This window comes from Clavelina lepadiformis, chromosome 8, assembly GCF_947623445.1.
Source record: "Clavelina lepadiformis chromosome 8, kaClaLepa1.1, whole genome shotgun sequence".
In the NCBI taxonomy this organism is placed as follows: domain Eukaryota; kingdom Metazoa; phylum Chordata; class Ascidiacea; order Aplousobranchia; family Clavelinidae; genus Clavelina; species Clavelina lepadiformis.
Window position 1 is genome coordinate 5,996,636 of NC_135247.1, and position 21,780 is coordinate 6,018,415.

The 21,780-nt window shown below is 34.6% G+C and overlaps 3 protein-coding genes across 3 annotated transcripts; all 3 read left to right on the plus strand.

Moving 5' to 3' along the window:
• The first annotated feature begins 713 nt into the window (after window positions 1-713).
• On the plus strand, window positions 714-1,376 carry LOC143468656 (uncharacterized). The gene has a single exon (XM_076965988.1). It carries the CDS (start codon window positions 714-716, stop codon window positions 1,374-1,376), a length of 663 nt encoding a protein of 220 aa, XP_076822103.1.
• A 2,930-nt stretch (window positions 1,377-4,306) lies between these two features.
• On the plus strand, window positions 4,307-8,870 carry LOC143469316 (vesicle-trafficking protein SEC22b-like). The gene is made up of 5 exons (XM_076966969.1): window positions 4,307-6,459; window positions 7,042-7,151; window positions 7,337-7,497; window positions 7,802-7,948; window positions 8,023-8,870. The coding sequence occupies exons 1-5, from the start codon at window positions 6,385-6,387 to the stop codon at window positions 8,175-8,177; spliced, it is 648 nt and encodes a 215-aa protein (XP_076823084.1). The 5' UTR covers window positions 4,307-6,384; the 3' UTR covers window positions 8,178-8,870.
• A 3,455-nt stretch (window positions 8,871-12,325) lies between these two features.
• LOC143469315 (uncharacterized) lies at window positions 12,326-14,632 on the plus strand. Its single transcript, XM_076966968.1, has 7 exons — window positions 12,326-12,461; window positions 12,574-12,743; window positions 12,896-13,002; window positions 13,098-13,226; window positions 13,351-13,496; window positions 13,646-14,011; window positions 14,136-14,632. The coding sequence occupies exons 1-7, from the start codon at window positions 12,428-12,430 to the stop codon at window positions 14,321-14,323; spliced, it is 1,140 nt and encodes a 379-aa protein (XP_076823083.1). The 5' UTR covers window positions 12,326-12,427; the 3' UTR covers window positions 14,324-14,632.
• Window positions 14,633-21,780: the final 7,148 nt, after the last annotated feature.

Below are 21,780 nucleotides of genomic sequence, written 5' to 3' on the forward strand. Positions count from 1 at the left end.
GTAAAATGGTGGAACAAACAGCATAAGAAAATGCAGCACTTGGAAAAAAATACGAAGTTTTTACACCAAGTGCAAACATTGCGCACTAGTTTAAGAGCGTCAACCAGCGACAAAATAATGATGCTTTAATGGCCGCAACAGACCAACACAAAACAGTTGCATACAAAATGTAAATATCACAAAAACATTTTAATTCATCATAGCCACAATAACGACAATGAAATAAATTATTTTTTCTAGGCCTATATTTTTAAATAACCTAAATTCTTAAATGTATATTTCGCCATTTCAGTTCTTTAGCCGCTAGAAGTTGTAATGAAAAGTGGTATATGGTACCTTAACCTGTAAGGTTTACCCACCTCACTACAATGGTTACACAACAATGACAACTTTATATTCTGATTATATTTGAAGCTTCATTGAACGAATACATCAAGATAAAACATTGTGACAGCTACATAATAAAGTCGACCATTTTCTAGGGTTAACTTCGTAGACTGTAACGCATTGAACAACTATGAATAACAACACACGCAATGCAGGCATGCACGACATTTTTGTCACGACTTAATACGATAAACAGAGAGTAATTGATTACGTAACGCAATGCTTTGCTTTGCCGATTTCCGTAAACAAGAATTCTATGCGGCATTCGATTTGCAAGCAATTTTATATTATCATCACAAAGTCATTAAGTTACTGGGATGCTGAAAATGGTTGTAATGGACAATAAGAGTGAAGAAGAGGAGAAATATGTGAAATTGGGAAGTGATGAGATCGAGCTTGTTAAGGAGTTTCGTTATTTGGGGGATATGATAGGGGAAAATGACAGTACTGGCAAGGCAGTGACGGCAAGAATACGCGCTAGTTGGAAAAAGTTTAAGGAATTGTCTGGTACACTCTGTGGCAGACTACTCTCTACCAACCTGAAAGGAAGGCTGTATAAAGCATGTGTAAGAAGTGTGATGTGCTATGGAGCTGAATGCTGGGCGATGAAGAAGGCTGATATCAGGCGAATGCAGACGACAGAAATGAGGATGATTCGAATGATGTGTGGTAAGACACTACGAGATGGGATTACCAATGATGTGATAAGAAGGTGGACATGTGTGGAAGATATTGAAGAACATCTGAGAGGACATCGTCTGAGATGGTTGGGGCACGTTGAGCGAATGAATGAGGAGAGCTTAATAAGAAGAGTACAACATAAGATGATTGAAGGAAAGGTGAAAAGGAGAAGACCAAAGAAAACATGGGAAGAGACGGTGAAGGATGATATGAAAAGGAAAGGTTTGAAGATCGAGGATGCCATCGACAGGGGAAAGTGGAGGCGTCGCTGCAGACAACTGGTCGACCCTGAATTTGTTTCGGGATGAAGACCAGGCCTGAACTACAGGCGAATGGAAGATGGATGGACAATAAGAGTGTTGTGTCAAATAGTGACCTCCTGCCAAATATTAACCAAAATTCGTGACGTAATAAATTTATTCTCTGATAAAGGATTTGACTCAGCACAAAAAGATTTAAACACATGGTTTAAATCTCTTTGCTTAGCAGCAAATGTTCGCCTTCTTGAACACATGTGCGTTCTTTATTGTTTTCACTTTGGATTGGTAAAACTGTTCTCAGCCTGAGGATAAAGGATTTAGCTCAATCAAAATATTTTAGTTATATAGTTAGACTAAACGCTCGAGTAGTTATTTTCATTGTCTCAATACAAATAGGCCTATTACGAAAAAATTGTTTTCAACGTGTCGAAATAAGAAATGACATAAAAATTTGCCAAACAAAATTATAAACAGGAACGAATTAATTTTTAACCTAATTTGTGAAATAGGATAAAATTACTCCGATTCCAAAACTGCAAACAAAATTTTCCTATCTTTTTTCGTTTACAAGTTATTTGCAAGACCGTTTTCATAGAACTATGCGGGGAGCGAATATATAGACTGCACCGTCATAGTTGCGTTTTTAAGCCCATGTCAGATTAATGCAAATTGCAAAGTACCTGTTAAAAATATTGTTTCAGCAGACTTTGTGAACGTACTGAACATTTTTTGTAGTAACTCAAATTTTTAATGGTTCACTGGTGATATGATGCATTTTGAATTGTACAATTTCCATATCGGTATGGCCTAGGCTACATCAGCATAAGACCACACCACGTCCATACAAATAGCAACTGTTAGTTCAAAACGCATCATACCAAGTTAAAAAAAAATATTTTACAGAAAAACGTTCAGCACATTTCTTTTTATACCAAGTATTACCAGCAGTACCTAGAAAAATGACTAAGTCACCAGCCTGCTAAATGTTTTACAGCTTGGACTGTTTAACGAGCGGATGAGATTTTCATGCACTATAAAGTAAAAACCGTCTTCGAAAAGGTTGAAAACGACTGATATTGACTATTGTAGACTTACTGACTACTTTCGGTTGTTTTTTAATCGGTACAACACACATGGTAAGTTAGTCGTAGAGCAACTGAACACAACATTTGTCATATCATGGTAACTGAAAACCAAAACACTACTTTACGAGCACAAAATTTGCACTTTACTTCAGCTTTGTGAACTTTTCAACGCATTGTGAGTGAACATGGGATAACGAGTTTGAGTTTTTTGAATACGATTCCTTTAACAAGTGATAGCTCATTTCTGTGATTCAAATACAGACTTTGTAATTATGAAATTATTATTTTCAAGCCGAGCACGAATAAACTCTAGTCATTGGTATGTTGTATTTATTTTGATTTAAATCTTAATTAAGGACCCATAATTAGCTGAACTAATGTCAAAAAGTATGGATTAATTATAGCATTATAAATTTTATACTGTTATGCTATAAACCAGTGTTGTAACCAAGTAATTTTTTTCTGACTCGAGTCATTTTGAGTTGTTTAACTCGAGTCAAAACTCTTCAACGTAAAAACTATTTTGACGTCACATTACACGTTGCATTAAATTGGTTGCTAAAAGGTCATAACAGTCTACAAATCAGTCTGGTTTATACATTTTACGAAGAGTTGTATTTTTTTTGAAAATACTCCGTTTTTGTTACATAAAGTGTTCTTTTTGCCCTCATAATCGTCATAAGGTGACTTTAGCCATTCTGGACTTTGACTCGAGTTCAATCGAACCATTTAGGATTTTTACTAGAGTCAAGTCAAGTAATCAAAAAACGTCACTCGAGTCATTACAACACTGCTATAAACTATTACTAGACTAAAGTTTAACCTACCATTTCCATGGTGGCAATTCTTGCTTCCAGAAAGACATTCATTCAGATAGGTTATGACAAACATTTGAGCGAGGTGTATTACTTGTGTGAAGTATTACACAATAAACATATTCGCCATAATGACTGCGTGCACTGGCGGCAGTTGTTACAACATGAGCGAGAACGATTGATAGTTGATGACTTGTTTTACTTCTGCTTTGATGGTATGAGTTCTCATTTCTCAAACGGCGTGACTATGTTGTTAGTTGCTTAAATTATGTCTATGCATATTACTAAATTATAAAGTTCCATTTTATTTATTAGAAAGACTTCTGCCTTTAGGCAAAGCTTACTGAATATTACATGCGCAGTCGTAACCAGTGAAATCAATCACGTAAAAAGGAAGAATTGCAAACATGAAATCGGTATATATATGGCACATCAGTTCAAGCGAGGTAATTTATCTGAACGTCATTAAGGAGAATTCAAGTCCGGTCAACAACTGAATTGCAAGATCCCAAAAATAAAATGTCAGCATTTACAAAACAACTCATGACTAGGGATGGGCCGATACGAACCCAAAGCCGAATAGATTCGCCGAATATCGCCTTTATGGAAGATTCGGGCGAACACGAATACCAACAATGGCGAACCCGAATACAATATTACTTATAAATTTACCGAATTTTGTTAAAAATGATGATCTAGTTTCCCGACAAAGCTAAACTAGAGTCAGCAGTACTTACAATGAAGATCGTTTTCCTAACGATTTTGCTTATTCAATCGTTTTTTAAACACTATTTTTCGAAAGAAAGCGATTTGTTTATCGATTACATAATGTTACAAGCAAGACTTGACAACTTTTGGATGAAATTGTATCGTTTGGTTCTAATACGAATAGATTCGGGATTCGTTCGTGTCGACCTTCATGATATTCGGGTTCGCACGAACCCGAATAATCTTCCTCGCGGCACATCCCTACTCATGACTCGTGACGTAACCGTCACAAGGTTACGGGTCTCTGATTAAAGTTTCAACCTAGTGTAACACGTAATATTTGCCATCAGGTTGAAGTTGGAGTGTCTGTCTGAACTATGAAGTCGATGTAGACCTATATAAATGAAGTTTACATCATCGTTTTGCAAACAATTCTTCTGCTACCCGAGGTAGATTTTAGGACAGGAGTGGAGCAGGAATTTCCATTGCATTGGGTCTTGTTGTTATCTAAAACCAGTCTGCCAGTGGTGGTCAGTAACGAAGTAGTTTTACTTAAGTAAATTTCTTTGGAACTCTTCAAGATATTTACTTGAGTAGTTTTGTTCATGTACTTTTAGTTACGTAGTTTTTAGGCCAACATAACTTACTTGAGTATAGATACCAAATGCTAAAGTAAAAAGTATAGGCTAGTCAGTGTTTTAGTTTGAAGATAGTTAACAGTGATTTTTATTTATATTCACGTTTATGTACAGCTTACAACTGGATTTTTACGTAGCCTAACAATGACGAAGGACAGAGAAATCATAGGCCTATATCTGATACTATTGAGCTTCATAACTTTCATAAAATTATGTATTTCCCTGCATTTGTATTGCTTTGAGTAAGCTCTCGGTTATTTTTACTAAATTGCAACCTCATATCTTAGATTGATGAAGTTCTACTTGTCAAACTACTTCTTACTTGAGTACTTTAAAATGTTCTACTTCATACTTGAGTAGTTTTAAACAGCAATACTTCTATGTAGTGAAGTAGATTTTGGATAGTAATAATACTTCTATTTAAGTAACTTATAAATGTGGTTACTTTGACTACCACTGTCTAAAACTCGCACTCGCCATACTGTACCGGTGTAGTGCCAAAATTGTTTCCCCGTCAAAAACCCATCTCATTTCAACAAAATTTGATTCTCATTTTTGGTATAAAGCAGCAGAAAACAAATGCTAGCACATTTATAATATGGAATATTAAACACTGGTATATTGAATAGTCTAATAAGCCAAATTGAGAATTTAGGTTTTGGTAATTAAATTTGAAAGTTTAGATAACATCTTTATGATAACTGCGTAAGTGGCCAACCTTACCCTAAACAACCAAACAAATAGCTATAAATAAGCTTAAATTAACAAACAACTGTGCATATTTTGCTTGGTAGCCTACCGTATTTATACCCATCACAACTCTTGTGTTGTAAGAAAGAACTGCTGAGATCTCAGGCCTTAGAAAAAATGAAGGATGAAGTGTTCAATGTCCTAACTCAAACAACTTCACTAGTCAGGGTACAGCTCCTTTTCCACTGAGTCAACCATAATTGATATTAAATTTATGATGTCACAATGGGTTAATTGGGGAACAAGATTTTGCACTACACCGAAATTTGTTGTGGGCGACACAGGCAGACACTACAGTAGAATGGAATTGTATATGGCATGTTCTGCGGTTTACTTCTCCACGCCACACACTCAGAGGCTGCAAGGTTGGTCACCCTGTATGGAAAGGCTGATCGAAAAATATGGCAATTTTCCATGAGAAATTGTGCATATAAACACACAAATTTTGGCGTGATGGCGTGCATTAAAGCCCCTAATGGAAAGTTTGCTTTCAGTGCTCCAGAGATATGTGCCAATAAACGTAATGCCAAAATTTGCGTCACACCAACCTAATACTTATGACATAAAATATAGGGCAAAATGGCAATTCTGCGCCAGAAAATAGGCGCAACAGCGAACTTTCTGCCCCAGAGAAATTCAGCACATCATAGAAACCAGTTTCCAGTAGAAAACCAGAAACCAGTTTCCAGTAGAAACTGAAGCCTCGATTCTTTGTTTGTTATAAATTGCATTAGCGTTCAAACAACCAGTTTTTCTTAATTTTTTTGTTGTAAAGTCTGGTAAAAACCAAAAAATCACTATTTTAACAGCAATTTTTGGGTCAGTTTAATTGAGTTTTTGCGCATAGTAAACATGATTCGTCTAACCGTATACCAAATTTCAAGGCTCTACATACAATACTTTTTAAGTTACATCGCATCAAAGTCACCCACCTCAGAAATTTTAATATTCAATATATACCTGATATTCAATATTTGATGGATGCTGGATGTTTTCATGTATATATAGATCTATATGCAAGTTTTGTTTGCTTGTAAGGTGCAACTTTTCTCAATAAAAGATGGTTTTAATGACTATGATTGCTCGGGTTGGTGATGGTCTGCCATTAGCAGCCTCGATGCAGGAAGATGAACAGGTGAGTTTCTAGTCTTCTTGCGCTAACTAAGCGGATCATGGTTTATTATGTTATTGATGAACATTGGTCCTATACCAATATATGAAACAGTATATATTTTGTGAAGACTGTGATATGAGCGGTTTTAACATAAGGTAATGATGGTGATGATGATCATAGTTGGAAACCAGGTTGAGGGGCTCTGAAGAGTAAGATGTTTCTTGATTAAAAATGATGCTGGGTCTAAAATTTAGGTTTACAATCAAGAAAGTTTGCTCTGTTTATTTAGTACATATACAACACAACACAACATGATAGTGAAAAAAATGGCATATCATTTTGCAAGTCTCGTTTGGGCATATACCCTACCTTGCTCTTCACTTTTTGTTTCTATTTAAGATTTCAATCAACAAAACTGTTTTCTGTCATTTCAGCTTAGTAATTCAGTATTTGTATGATATGATTCCAATACCTTGCTAAAACTTTTTCAGTTTTTGGTAACTTCAATGTTTTTAGTATTTTTAGATGTAGCATAGTGAAGCAATCTGTATATAAGCATTTGCATATGGCATATTACATTGCATTTTTATGTTTTTGTTTTAGACTGGAAGAAGTCTTACTGACTATCAGAATCAAGCAAAGCTTCTGTTTAGAAAATTGAATAATCAAAGCCCAGATCGATGTACGATTGAGTCCGGAAAAATGTTATTTCAGTAAGAATTTGGGCATTGCGGTTTTTAAGTAACTGTAACTTAGTAAGTTTATTGCCAAATGCCCACACATTCGTCCAGTTTGTGTGGTTAGGCTAGTTAAGTGCAATTGATAGTATTGTGTTATGTTCCTATCTATTTATGAAGTATGCTAACTACCTAAGTTTAAATGTTCTTTTGCATTTTAGCTATTTCATAGACAAAGGCATATGTTATCTCATACTCTCTGAACCAAGTTTTTCCAAAAAACTTGCGTTTGCTTATCTCGAGGAATTGTCATCAGAATTTTTTGTGCAATATGGCAACAGAGTTAGTTCTGTCACTCGACCATACGCCTTCATCGAGTTTGGTAATGCATTTTAAGTGTGTGAATTTGTATTCTTATGGTTATCACTAAGTAACATAGCAAAATGGGCAAAGGAAACGGTTTTACACTTCATACTTGAATCTATGTAAAACACTTAATTATTTCTGGCTGCTGGTTGTATTCCCTGCTTGCAGGGGTACTCTATGAGACTAATGGCTATTGTTCCATGCACTTAACTGTACAATAAAGTTGCTTACTATTGTATAAAAACAAGATGGAAACTATTTGCATTTGCAACACTGACAAAATAAACACCTCTCCTTTTTTTGAAATTATTTCTATTTAGATACTTATATACAAAAGACTAAAAAGTCCTACATGGATAGTAGAACAAAGCGCAATCTCACTCTTGTTTCCTCTGAACTTCAAGATGTTCAAAGAATAATGGTTTCTAATATCGACGATGTTTTGCAAAGAGGAGTGGCCCTTTCAGGTATAAGATAAACGAAAGTTAAGTTAATTTAAAGTTTGTCATTTATCATCAATTTTTTATTTTTTTTTTAACAGACCTTGATGACAAAGCTAGCAATCTTGCCAGTATTTCAAAAAAATACAAACAAGATGCTCATTATCTGAACTTACGTTCGTCATATGCAAAAATTGCTGCAGTTGTTATATTACTGGTCATCTTCATTATCTATATCAGATACTGGTGGCTGTGATTGTAAGATGCATGAACTGGCTGTGCCAGTTGGAAACTAGTTCTACCAATATAAGAGTAATTGTGTTTACCAACATCAAAAAACTCTAATGGAAACCATATGTTAGGTTTTTGGATTAGACTTCAGATTGAAGTGGTTGAAATAACTGCCTTTTTGTGGTGCATTTTTTCTGCTGTCTGTTTTTAAATAGCAAATTTATTTATTTTGTTTGTTGTACTGTATTAACTTTTTCATGAAAGTTTTTTATTTGCAAATTATTAAGTTATATATTTCTGGTTGGTGTGGCCATTTCTTCATTCAATTCATAACGCAACAAGCAATACTTTACTGCAAGAAAATAGCCATGTTGTTTTGCAGACCGTTTGTACCCTAGTGTATAGGCTTGCAATGTTAAGTCTGCTGTCAGATGGCGCTTTCCTATAATAATTTTCTTATTTCTGTCTGTTCTCATACTTATCGCTTTGCTGTACATATTACGCAAATTTGGGTGAAGAAATTCTGAATCTTTTGAGGACTTCTGCTCGTCAAAGTGCAATACAATGGCAACTTATTATGTCAATTTTGATGTTCAGTTTCATTATATCAGTTTAAATTTGTTTAATGTTGCTCGTGCTTCTGCGATTACAGTCACCGCGTTCAGGTCGTTGCCTCACACAAAAGATGAAAACGTTTGAATACATTTATAAAGTTGTATTCCTGTATGTGAGGTGATTGATAGCAGCCGATAGGCGATAAATGGTTAGTATTTTGCCCCATTGCAGCCATGCAGTGCAATCTTGCCAGCAGATGAAATATGATATTACAACCTATAATATAAATCATCGTTTATACGAAAAAATTGTGTTATTTTGCAATATTTGTAGCAAAAATGCCTACATTTTTTCAGAATTTTTGTGAGTTTTGTTTTAAGTCTTATATTCAAGATGGCTAGGTATTTATGTTGTAGGAAAACATTATCACTTTTTGAAGTGACTTCTTGAAATGCTTCACGTGCAACAGTAGTGCAGCGTGTTAAGGTCAAGATAGAAGCCTGATTATGAATCCGAAATATTTTGTGGACGGCAACTATAAAATATTGAAACGAAATCACTTCCTAATTTCACAGTGCAGTAACGAGAGTGATGTTTATACGATTGTATTTAGATAAGATTGTTGTTAGTTACTAGAATCTGAAATGAACATGATCATTCCACAACAACAGTGCAAAGTGTTCATGGATCATGTCATGGGAAATTTTGAAGCGATGTAAAACTCACGATGCTTTGTTTCGAAACCAGAATGACTCCAGTGCATCACCACATAGGTAGCGATGTCAAAGCAACATCACTATACAGAATCACGCAAAACGTATATAATCGAAACATTTTTTATTGTGACAAATCGACGTGGTATTATTGCTAGAATTACAGCACAGAATGCATTTCGATCTCAATTAACGATTACAAAATAAGCATTCATAGGTTTTAATATGGCGTTAGAATCAAGCAAAGATCATTACAGAAAGTTTTGAAACAAATCAAAAAAAACTACTTAAATGCGTGATAAATCAACAATCATAAATTGGTAAGAATATCTCAGTTAGTACAGTACTTCTTTCTAGTAGTGTATTTGGGATTTTGTCGATGGGGCTAATAGTTTTAAAAAGCTGGGTCTAAAATTCCTGTGCTTGTTACCCCGCCCGTATATTACGTTTTCTTTTCGGTTATAACATATCAATACAGCCGTCGCAAACAAGAAAACGAAACGCCTGTGTGGTTCAAAACAACGCACCCAGAGTTTGCTTGCTATACTTTATTTGTTATCTAAACCCAATACACAAGTTCCTTACCAGTATTAAATGTTATAATGTTTTTGAAACATTGTCAACGGCGATCGGGGTCATGCAAATGAACATTTACCACACGTTATTTGTTGCTCCATAGGCTAAACAATGTATACACTTTCCTGTGGAACAAGAAACGTCGTTATGACTACGGCTAACAGCTTGATATTTTTGTCACTAATAATAATATAACAACGTGCAAAGTTGTCGTAAGGTTTTTTGAAGAGCAGAAACAAATTCAATTTTGGTAAAACATACATGTTTTTAAGGTTGCCATTATTTCACTGGAAAAAATCGTACGTAGTAACGTAACCACAATCTAGTTCAAATTTAACCTCATTTAAATCCTAAATAACTAGAATCAACATTTTGCATATATGTCCGTCCTCCTAATTTTACCGCCTATCCTTAACAACAAGCTGCTTGACCTACTTTCGGTGAAATAATCACTTTCTTTATCTAAATACAAACACGAAAATTAAAATTAAAATTTGAAAAACCACCACTTGCACACATCATAAAGCAAAAGTTGATTTAGTTTACAATTTAAGTTATATATCATATATGCTATGTATTTCTTTTAAATTATTGATAAATTTTAATACTAAATTTAACAATTTTCTTAAGGTCTAATCGGTTGGCGGACAAATTAAGTTAACAACACACAAAGTAGTTTGTTTACGAAAACAGAAATTATGAAAAAATTGTTGCGTTGTAACATGTTTAACTAGACGCCCATATGAGGCAACCGAGTCGAATGTTTAAAAAACAACTTTCCCATAAATATACGTAACCATGACAGCCTTTAACCTGACAACTTATTATATTCTCAAATTTACAAATTGGTATAATTTCAGTTCTGTCCATGACCTCATCAAACTGTGAGTCGTCAAAGAAATGTTTACGAATTCAAAAACGTTTACGTATTCTATATAGATCAACTTGACAGACGGCTAAAAACTTTTATTGTTAATTCTCTCTTTGGCTAGTTACTATCTATTTACATCCTACGCCTCATTAAGCAACAGCCATTGTAGCAGAAGTCATCCCAGTTATAGTATACGCTATTTTAGTCTTAAAGTAGGTGGTTCGGTTTCACCTGACAATGTTTACATCGTCATTGCAGTCATTTTAATCTAAAAAGCACTTTTTTCTGAAAAGCTTTGAAGCCATATTAACAATAATAAATATTCGTATAAATTTAACTATAAAGATAAAATCGGGGATTAATATAATGGTTGCATATTTTCTGCTTGCATCAGGCTACGTGAGCCAATATTTATAAAAAGAATTTGTGTCCTGGTCATTACAAATTTCTAACGTTTATCGACACAATATTAAGTAAAATACAGTAGACCTATTTAAAAATGAATTAATTATGCATGTGTGTGAGGCTGGGCAATTTTTATTGTAAAATTCTCTTTAGCTAAACCACATTTTACATACTTTTTGATCTTCTAATTTTATGCACCATTACAAGTGAAGAGAATTTGATATAACCTTTACAGATACTTACAAGATACGTTTAGCCGTTGACAACAGTGGTTATGGCAATATATGTTTTGTACAGTTTTGTAATACGTTTTTCGCAAATGTAAATCTTATGTCTAGTAGGAGTAAAGTTGTTAATTTATGGTAATCCAATCCACGTCATTGTTATTGCTATTGCTTGGAAACCTTGTATATCCACGTAAAATTCATAATAATCAAACATTGTCATGGTAGCAGCCATGGCAGTAGATGTAATGTCGCATTTAAAACTTGCAAGTTCTCTACATACACGTTTGTGTTATGGTGATTAAGCGCACATCGATTCAGAAATTTTTCCCTTTTTCTTTTTATTCTTGGTACGAGTCAAGACAAATTTAACGACGTCCATCTGTGAAATAGGTCTATATAACATCTGCGTCAATGCTACTAGACCATTACGTAAGCAACTGTCTTGTATGTCGACTAGTCGTTAAATATCAGACTTCCGAGATTAAAGCAAATATTTACTTGCGCGTGGGCAAACTACTCCATAAAATCAAAATTTATATCTCGCTAATGACCAACGAAGTCGCACAAGTTTCAACCCACGTGCTGTTGTCGGGTCGACGATGACTTGAAAGGAGAAAGTCACTAACCTACTGGGCGATTATGTGATGTCAGCATACGTTAGTTTGTTGCTCGCCTTCTGGGTTCGACAAATATCAAACGCCATAGTAACTAGCGCCAAGGAGTGGACATCACAAGTACAAATATTGTCTAACTTGTCGAATAACAAACATCTTTTTTTCCGGTCGAAAATTTTATATAAAGGCGGCAATTGCTTTTCCATTTCAGACAACTATTAACATCGAAGCATTTGAAACAATCAACAACTAAAGTTTACTGAAAACTTTATTGCAAAATTTCAAGTTAAGAGATTGCCATTAATCTGAAGAATATGAAGACGACGTTAAATCTTTCATTACTTGCAAGTAAGTGCACAACCAACCGAATGCAATGTTTCAAACTATCGCAAAGTAAAGTTACTTTTAAATTTGAAGTTATTCATAATTTATGTTTAGCCTTTTATTTGTCATTGTATAGTAACAATCGCTGGTTGCGTCTTTAATGCAAACGGCCACGGAAGATTGCTGCAACCTCCAAGCCGCTCAAGTATGTGGAGATACGCTTACAGTGATCCGATACTTTATCCTTATCGTAGCATCATTCAACCAAATTATGATGACAACGGCTTAAATTGCGGTGGAAAACAGGTACAGCATATACGACAAAAGCTTAAATGTAAACGTAGGCTATACGAAATTGTTTATGAAATAAACGACAAGTATAACTTATTACGGTTTATGATTAATTATGCGGGTGTTTATTTTTTTCGAAACATTTTTAAAATTAATATCACATTTAGGTTCAAAATGAAAACGACGGGAAATGTGGGGTATGTGGTGACCCCTACCCAGCACCTGTTAAAGAAAACGAGGCCGGAGGCAAATACGCCTTGGGAATTATTACTAGGTATATATATAATATAATGTAATAATTATATCTATATACAATATACTCATTACATTTGTTTGTATCCTATATTTACCTTGAATACCTTTATATAGGATATACAACAAAGGCGATTTTATTGACGCAACCGTCGAAATTACCGCGGAACACAAAGGCTACTTCGAATTCCGCTTATGCCCCTGGAACAACGTTGAAGTTCCAGTTACTCACGAATGCCTAAACCAGTAAGTTACATGGTAGCATACTATTTGTAAGCAAGCAAGTTAATTTGTTTTTGTTTCTCTGAAGCAACAGACCATATAGAGATGACTTTATTGCAAGTATTTATTAATTAATGCTCTATTACAGGCATCTTCTCACTTATGATAGCGGGGACACCAAGTGGTACTTGCCTGAAGATTCAGAAGCTGCTAAGGGCATGCATTATTTGCGACTGAAACTCCCAAATGATGTTACCTGCGAACAATGTGTTTTGCAATGGAGATACAGAACAGGTATACTGTGTTCACATATCAATTGTATATTATCTCTGCTATAGCAGTTACGACTGCATTTGCTGTATGTATAACGGTAAAGTTTGTGAGTAGTGTATCACAATGTGTATGTTGTTGCAAACCAAATTAATATAGCCTTATTATAACAGGAAATTCTTGGGGTTACGAAGATGGCAAAGAAGGTCTTGGTCTCGGCCAACAAGAAGAATTCTACGGTTGTTCAGATATTGCTGTCAAGGATGTCGCTGCGGCGCCACCTTCTGTCAGCACTACCACTAGCGCGCCGCTCACAACATCAACGACAACAATCAGCACGAAGCTACCAGTGACCACAACTTCGCTTGCAAGTGGAAGGGAGACATCTTCCCTTATATCTACGATTGTAAACAACGCTGTACAAACAAAAACTTCTGTCGCTTCAACGACCACGAATGTTGCCAGCAGTAGAATCTCAACGGAAGTTTTGCCTTCTTCCACTTTGACATCAACCAATGAAGAGGATCACGACTATTCAAGTAAATATACACAAAGAAATTTGCGTATTCTGTTTGTCGGTGAACATATAATTAATAAGACAACATTATTTTTTATAGACTTTTATATATATAAGTGTTAATGAAGTTATCTGTTAACTTGCAGGAATCGATTGCTCCAAGCAAATCTTGGGTCAACCTATTTTCCGAGACTGCCATTCGTTTTACGTGTGTGCTTTTCCGCAACACGATCCATTTACCTTCAGCTGCCCAAAGGGAACCGTGTGCAATCCAGAAAATGCAGTTTGTGACCATCCCTACAATGTGCCCGCTCCATGTAATAGTGCTTTGTAAAGCAATATATTGCGCCAATGAACTAACTGCAATTTTACCCTTTGAAGTTACTGTGTTGACCGATTTTACCGTTTTTAGTTTTCAAGTCTTCCTATAATAGTATATATTGCATTGTATATAACTTAACATAACGTTATACTTATATAGGCAATAAAACGGTTGTTTTGAGGCGGTTGCTAACTAATCGCAATTTTTTTTATATAATATCGTTTGTGCATATGCTTGTACGCATAATGCTTTTTTATTTTATGCACAGTTTAGTATAACCTTTATAATTATAACAATTAATAAACAAATTTCGTAGATGCATTTCCGTTAAATCGACAAATCATATCACTGTTAAGACTCTTTAGCATATAAATTTGGGCAGGCGAGGTGTTGGGGAATCAGGCCCAATAATAATTTGTTCGAAATGAAGCCAAAATTTGACTTTCACTATATATATAATGTTTTACTATTTTACTTTAATCCCAAAAGAAATAAAATCACTTTTATGTTATACAGTTGTAGCATTGATGTTTTTTGAAGCATGGTAAATGATTAAGTTCTATGCTGGTATATCTTTTAGAAAACAAAATAAAGTTATTTTGTTACTGGGCGAAAATAATATTAAGAATGTAACTGTACCAATTAACTTATGAATTAAGATGTACAGCAGGTAATATTTAACAAAATGGTGATGACTCCGTCACTTTTTCAAAAACTAGAGTCTTGGGTCAACATTTGTAATGGCTCGACTTAATTGTAGTCGATTTTACTGCATGTAAGCTAATAATAATTATAGCTAATTACGTTTTAGCATATGAAGTAAAACGATATTTCTGTGTTATTTTCCGAATGCGGAGTAAGATTCATCCGGTGTTAAGATAAAGGTTTGTGTGGCTATAGGTCCTACCCATAAAAAGTTCCAAATGCAATTTAAAATCAAGCGGTTTACTTATAACTTCCGTTACCGCATATAGGGTGCAGCTAAACGACGCAATTTTTGTAAAAACTGGAATCCTTTCATGTGGACAGAAACATTATTTCTACCTGCATTCTTACTGCAACCGGTATGGACTTAGTTCCAAATTAACCTTGATTTGAGCTTAAAAAGTAAACAGCTTGGCTTGCTTTTTGGCTTTGATGACTTGTGATCCGGCATTATGTTGACTGCATTTTCTTCCATTTAGCTTACACATGTATATGTAGGCGTAGGCTATGTATAAAAATACGATTGTCTCGTTGTTATGATTATATTGTATGAGTATAATGTATAACCGTAAAATATAGTGTTTTTCTTGAAAGTTTCGAGTAATTTCATCAGAAGAGATCTTGCTGCCAAAATACGTATTTTGAAAAACATTTGGCATTTTTGTGTTAAACTCTATTTTCATAATGTATAGCCTTAACTGGCACTAACATAGATTGTTTGCTACATGAGGCATGCCTGGTCGGCTACATGTCCTTGTGTCAGGAAAACTAAAACGCAAAGCTATTGTTGGTTTGTTTACTCAGCGTTTAAGACATTTCTTTTATTGGAATTTTTTCTTGTTATGAACATCACAGAACCGCTAATTGCAGAATGCTGGGGAAAATATTATGAATAAACAGTTCATTAGCCCAATCATTGGAGATGTTTTTAGTGAGGAAGAGCAGCCTATTCTGTTGTTTAGGATGTTATGCAATTTTTATTGTTGGAGTTATTTCGTATTTCGTAAGTCCTATCACTAACTACTTGAGAAGCAGCTGGACATTTTTGTAAGAAATAACACTATAGAACATTGTTTTTATAGAAAACTAAATATCATTATACTTTTTGCTGTATTGTTAATATTGGCTTATTTTAAGTAAATAAAGTTTCAAAGTTTTAATTCAATATTTCAATTCATTTGCTGTTGCAGTCACAAACAACTTTGTTTCCCACTTTTTTTTTTAATATTTTACCAAAAGCACATAATTTATTTGCAAGATTAAAATACACTATACACGATATAAAGTCTCTAGAATGTTATAAAAAAATACCAATGCAAAATCTTCCAGGTTGATAACTTGTAGTGTCTAGTACTCTAGTTATTTACAGTAGTGACAATTGCTCGTAGATCAAGTTTTATTTAAAAAGCATTTAAATTTGTTTCAATTGTAGAGCAATAGGCCTATATCTCGTTGTATATATTCTTCCAACATATAACCACTAAAAGATACGAATTAACAATTTCGTATGGAATATACTGTCACGGGATATTTATGCATTGCACTTGGACACTTAATTTTTCCACGGTATCGCCCAATTACTGGCGCATCGCATTACATGACGTATCACCCTAAAGACTATCACAAAGGGTAAATCTACTAATATAAAACTAACAAAAGACATTACCGACAATCAAAAATGTGTTTAAAGTGTGGTATTTTGTTATTAGTCATGCCGTTAAAAGACAAAATAACCTAATCATTTTTTAAAGTTTTACAATCAATTATTGAAATTATCTTCTCGAAAGGTATCTAATATTGAAACATTAAGAACATATGCCCATTTTGTGGAGTTAAATCTGCTGTCAAAAGTTTCCGTGGGGTAAAAAAGATGAAAAAGGTTTAACTCTTGGCTTACAGCAATTTGTGTGCTCTCTCTAATCAGATCGTAAACAAGATTTTTCAAAATGTCTGTTTAAATAAAAGCATTTGTATTAAATATGACTCACTGCATGGCACGCACTATTCGGTTTTAACTATTTCTATTTCCACAATCCCACCTACTCCGCTGTTTACCGAGAAATGATTTTTCATTTTTATTCAGCCATGTATAGGCTATCTTGTTTTTCATGACAAAACTCCGTTGTCCCTGAGGACGTTTAGTAAACATAGCGCGCCACGTGCGTGTTGTCGTGCTATGTGTCCAACATTGGCTCATGGACAAATCGATGTTGATCTCTCTATAGAATCTTTTCCCAAAATGTGCGAGGATTTTTTACATTTCGATCTTATGAGATTAAACGTTTTGTTAGAAGAGATAGCTCTTATAATCTGCACATTCCTGATTGCTGGATTCTCGACCTATGTAGGCTTGCTCTGGGGGAAACCATCTTTCTCAAAGATAATGGCACCTCTCTCCCTATTTTATTTATTGTTCTAAGAAGACTCTTTTGCTTTTTTTCAGCTGAGTGACTAATTTTACAGAAGTGAAATAATTATCTGTTGCTACGTTTCTTACTTTATTTAGATAAGGGCGCATTAGTTGCATCACAACATGATCAGAAACGCGTTCATTTGCGGAGCGGGATGCATCCTTTGCAAGATAAAGAAAGCCATTTATCAAGGATTTGCTTTCCTTATCCACAGCTAACCAATTCCTTTGTCCAGAATTGTGGGGCTTAGATGCCATAAACTGGTAAATAGACATCTAGCTTTACTAGGAAAAAGCTGCTCATAGGCTATGATAAATGTTTCGGGTTTATAATATGTACAGCAGTTATACTACTTGTAAACAATTTATCAGACTGTAGTCTTTGTGAACGATTTGACTTTACATCAAGTCGAAGAAACCGAAGAATTTCACAGAATCGGTATCCGGACATAGAGCTTTTGCACAGTGGCATACCCCATCTTTCAGTCCAAATAACATGCCAAGATCACTTTTAAATGTAACTCCCCGATAAAAGCTTCCAACTCCACAACAATGAGAGCAAATGTTTGGTTTTGTAGTTGGAGATGGGCTTCTGTAACTGTGCACTCTGTAATGTGATTGACACTAAAGTTATCAAAAAGTAAACACCATGCACTTGCAGGGCTACCGGAAAACACATTTTCCTCTCCCTTAGGTGTATAGGCCCAGAATCTTCTCCCAAAATGTTTTACGGTAAACGTCTTACAGCAGAATATTCACCGGGAATTTTGTCAAGTCACTCTGTTCCAACAGGAGCTGTCAGTATTACATCAGCATTCTCAGCAGCGGCATTGCCTTCAGGAGAAGAAAGTTCACGTGTTGAAGTGTCAGGTGTTAACTCAATATTCTGATCGTTGTTTTCTACATCGTGAGTTACGTTTGTTGCAGTAGCAGTATCATCGAATTCCTAGAGATCTTTAGTTATTTCTAGTTCACTTTGAATCCAAAGTCTTTAGGAGGACTATCTGGAAAACGAATACCGGAATTAAAGCCCTCTCAAAAGTCTTCCTGCTCAGATTCGTCACTGAAAGAAGAATGTAAATATAACTCCGGAGTATATAACGTCATCAAATTCAGACCCACTGTCCTCACATTCAAATACGTCGTCAAGAATATCATGTGTAAGTGAAAGAATTTCCTCTCTTGTAACTTATAACGTTTTCTTTTTGCCATCACTGTTTTTGTTTCTGAAACGCTGTGACATTTAACTGTTTACTATGGCTTAAAACAGTATGGAATAAAAGCAAATGCGATAGCCAACAGTTTTTACTAAAGTATTTCAATTTTCATAAAGTTTTTGTGTTTCGTTAAAATAATTTAAATTTCTTTGAATTTATGCTGTTAAATTTCAACATTTCTTCGATTTTTTTGCCTTTTATATTTTTTAAATTAACATGAAATTATTTAAATTTTAAGATATGTAAGAAAAATACTTGCATTTGTGCTGATATAGTTATTTTTTCTCGGTTTATTTGCTACTTCAATTTGTAGACATTGTATTCAAATTAAAGTTTGCATTAAATGGGAACTGAAGTCATTTTCAACCTTATAACTGAAAAATATAAAAATATAACTTACTAATTCCGCAAATGTAAACGAAATTTCTCTATCTTTTTTCGTTAACGAGTTTTTGGCAAAACCATTTTCAAAAAACTGTGTGAGGAGCGTATGTGACGTCATCAGGGTCGTTGGTGCTTGAGTTTGCTTCAAGCGCATATCAGATTAATGGAAAGTTGCTGTTGCAAGGATCGTTTGGTGAATTTAGTAGGATGTTTAACAGTCTTTTTATATTTTTCAGTAATGGATGATGACTAAATATAGGAGACGATATTTGATTAAACAAGTGTCATCTGTACGTACATTGTGTGGGTTTAACTCTAGATAGTATAGGCCTAGGCTTCAAAAACTATATACAGCTTTATTAGACTTATTAGGCTTTCAGCTTTTCAATGAGGTTCATAAACGCAAACTTATTGGTCGTATCAAAACAAAGTTAAAAATCCCCCGCGTGTTTTGCGATTTTTCCAACCTGGAGCATAACATCTATTGAAAAAAAGTAACTTTAGCTGACAATTCAAAACACTTTCTCACTCAACTGTTGGATGTAGTGACAACCTGACATCAAAAATTGAGCGTTCAGTAAAATAGAAGAGGTTTAGTAAGCGAAGTAACCAATACAACGCATGGTTCTGCGCTTGACCGTAAGTTTAATCCTTCCACCTTACTGTTCTAGCCAGTGGCTAGCTTTCTTTTCATTCATGATCCTGCTACTTGACAATCAAGCCAACCATATTTTTATTCACTCCGGCAACGTTCATCTTAAACAACGTTTTGTTAAATTTGGTAGGATCTAAATGTTTGCATTTATGATCATTGTTGAAAAACTGAAAGCTAAACAGGCCTAATAAAACTGTAGGCTATAGGCTATAATTTCCAAGGCATAGGCTTATACTACATCGAGCTAAGCCCACTCAGTGCACATACAATAGGGTTCATGTCATCATATTCAGGTCATGTTGAAAAAGTTCAAAATAAATAGACTAATCCCATATTGTATCAACCAAAACTAAATTTGCAAAAAAGTTTCGAAAATTTTAAACTTTTTGACCCCGCTCATGAGCCCCAAAGTTTTTTCTTAAAAATCGCTAAATTTGGGAACTCCCCCAAACCAAAAATGTTGAAAAACCTAGAATTATAGCGCTGTGGGAAAGCTTAAACATTTTTTGTTTAATATTTTTATAAATGTGGCATCAGTAAACATCTTCAAAGGCATTGTTCTGTTGTATTTAGTTATAAAAGCAAGAATTGTACTTTAAAGAAATTACACATTTTGTAGCCAGTATACCATATTTTGGATTTTGTTCATCACAAGTGTATAGTTCTGAACCCCAAGTAACACAGATAACAGAGATAACACTTGTTTCATTAAATTCGCCTGTTATAATAATTATAATTAGTGAATCATACATTACTGAAAAAATATAAAAGAAATGTCCAGTACGCCAAGTAAATTCACCGAAACTAGTCTTACAGCAGAAACTTTTCATTGATCTGATATGCTCGAACACCAACAACCCTGATGACCTTAACAAAACAAGATAGAGAAACTTTGTTTATACTTTCGGAATCAGTATATTTTTATCTTTTTTTTGGAAAATAGGTTGAAAATTACTTCACTTCTTTAATTCTTCCAAATTTAAATAGCCTATGCTTGGCTCTTTAGATAAAAAGTTAGTTGTGAAAAACAGAATAGTTTCATGCATTTGACGTTGAAGTTCATTTTCTGCGAACAGAACGTGCAAATTTACGTTCAAACTGAAAACGATATAGGTACTATACTATCGTATCGTCTCGTTTACTTATCGCCATTGAATGTGAGAAGCGAAAGATATGATGCTAACTTCGTAGTACTTTAGGCTGGTTAAACATGGAATAGGCTGGCGCTTACAAACAATCAATGAACGGATAACAGAAAAAAGCGGCAAATACCAAGGGATTAAAGCGTGGAAGGTGTAAATTACAATGGTGCTTTAACGATGAAAGGTTGTGGAGTCCAAACTTGTGTCGAAAGCGTCATCTACCGTAACGAGCAAATCTCAACGATCTAATGAGCAAATCTTTTTAAAAAATAAAAAAATTGATAATTGAAAATTCGTTTTAAATTTTTTGCCTCATCTCTGAAAAATATTTCTAAGAAACCTAAACTTTAGTTTTGATACACATACGTGAGCAGTACCGGGGTACTTTTTCAGTACCGATACCGGTTCCGAATCTCTGTACCGAATTACTTTTTTCAAGAAATTTCAATCGGTCCCGGTACTCGGTACTTTTCACGTGATAATTTCAAAATGTTAACAAGTTTGTTTTCAAAAATACATGTTAATTGATCCTTAATATTAATTTTAGCATCTATTGATATTTTTTAAACTAGAAATGTATAATAATATTGCAAGCGATTAACGTCACATAAGTTTTGACCTGGAGTAACCTTTACCAGGGCATAATAGCGACAAACATTGCATTTGCAGCTGCATCTTTTACTAAAAACATACCGGTACCGAGTACTGACAAAGTAGCGAACTACTTTTTAAAAATAGTACCGAATACCGGAACCTTCGGTACATTATTGCCTACAACCGTTGCCGTTACCGACGGTACTTTCAAAGTTTCGACTGCCCACCTCTGTTGATATGCTATTCGCAGTGTTAGGAAATTAATTAATAAAGCTACCGGTATGTTCGGCTTATGTTATTGAACCCCGAAAAGTTTTTAATAGATTGAAAAAGCGTTAGCGACCCTTGTGGCAGAAGTTAGA

Coding starts and splice junctions, on each gene's coding strand:
- LOC143468656 (XM_076965988.1), top strand. CDS start 714: ATGGTTGTAATGGACAATAAGAGTGAAGAAGAGGAGAAATATGTGAAA.
- LOC143469316 (XM_076966969.1), top strand. CDS start 6,385: ATGGTTTTAATGACTATGATTGCTCGGGTTGGTGATGGTCTGCCATTA. Junction 7,498..7,801: donor ATACGCCTTCATCGAGTTTG/GTAATGCATTTT, acceptor ATTTCTATTTAG/ATACTTATATACAAAAGACT. Junction 7,949..8,022: donor AAGAGGAGTGGCCCTTTCAG/GTATAAGATAAA, acceptor TTTTTTTAACAG/ACCTTGATGACAAAGCTAGC.
- LOC143469315 (XM_076966968.1), top strand. CDS start 12,428: ATGAAGACGACGTTAAATCTTTCATTACTTGCAA. Junction 12,462..12,573: donor AAATCTTTCATTACTTGCAA/GTAAGTGCACAA, acceptor GTCATTGTATAG/TAACAATCGCTGGTTGCGTC. Junction 13,003..13,097: donor GCCTTGGGAATTATTACTAG/GTATATATATAA, acceptor ACCTTTATATAG/GATATACAACAAAGGCGATT.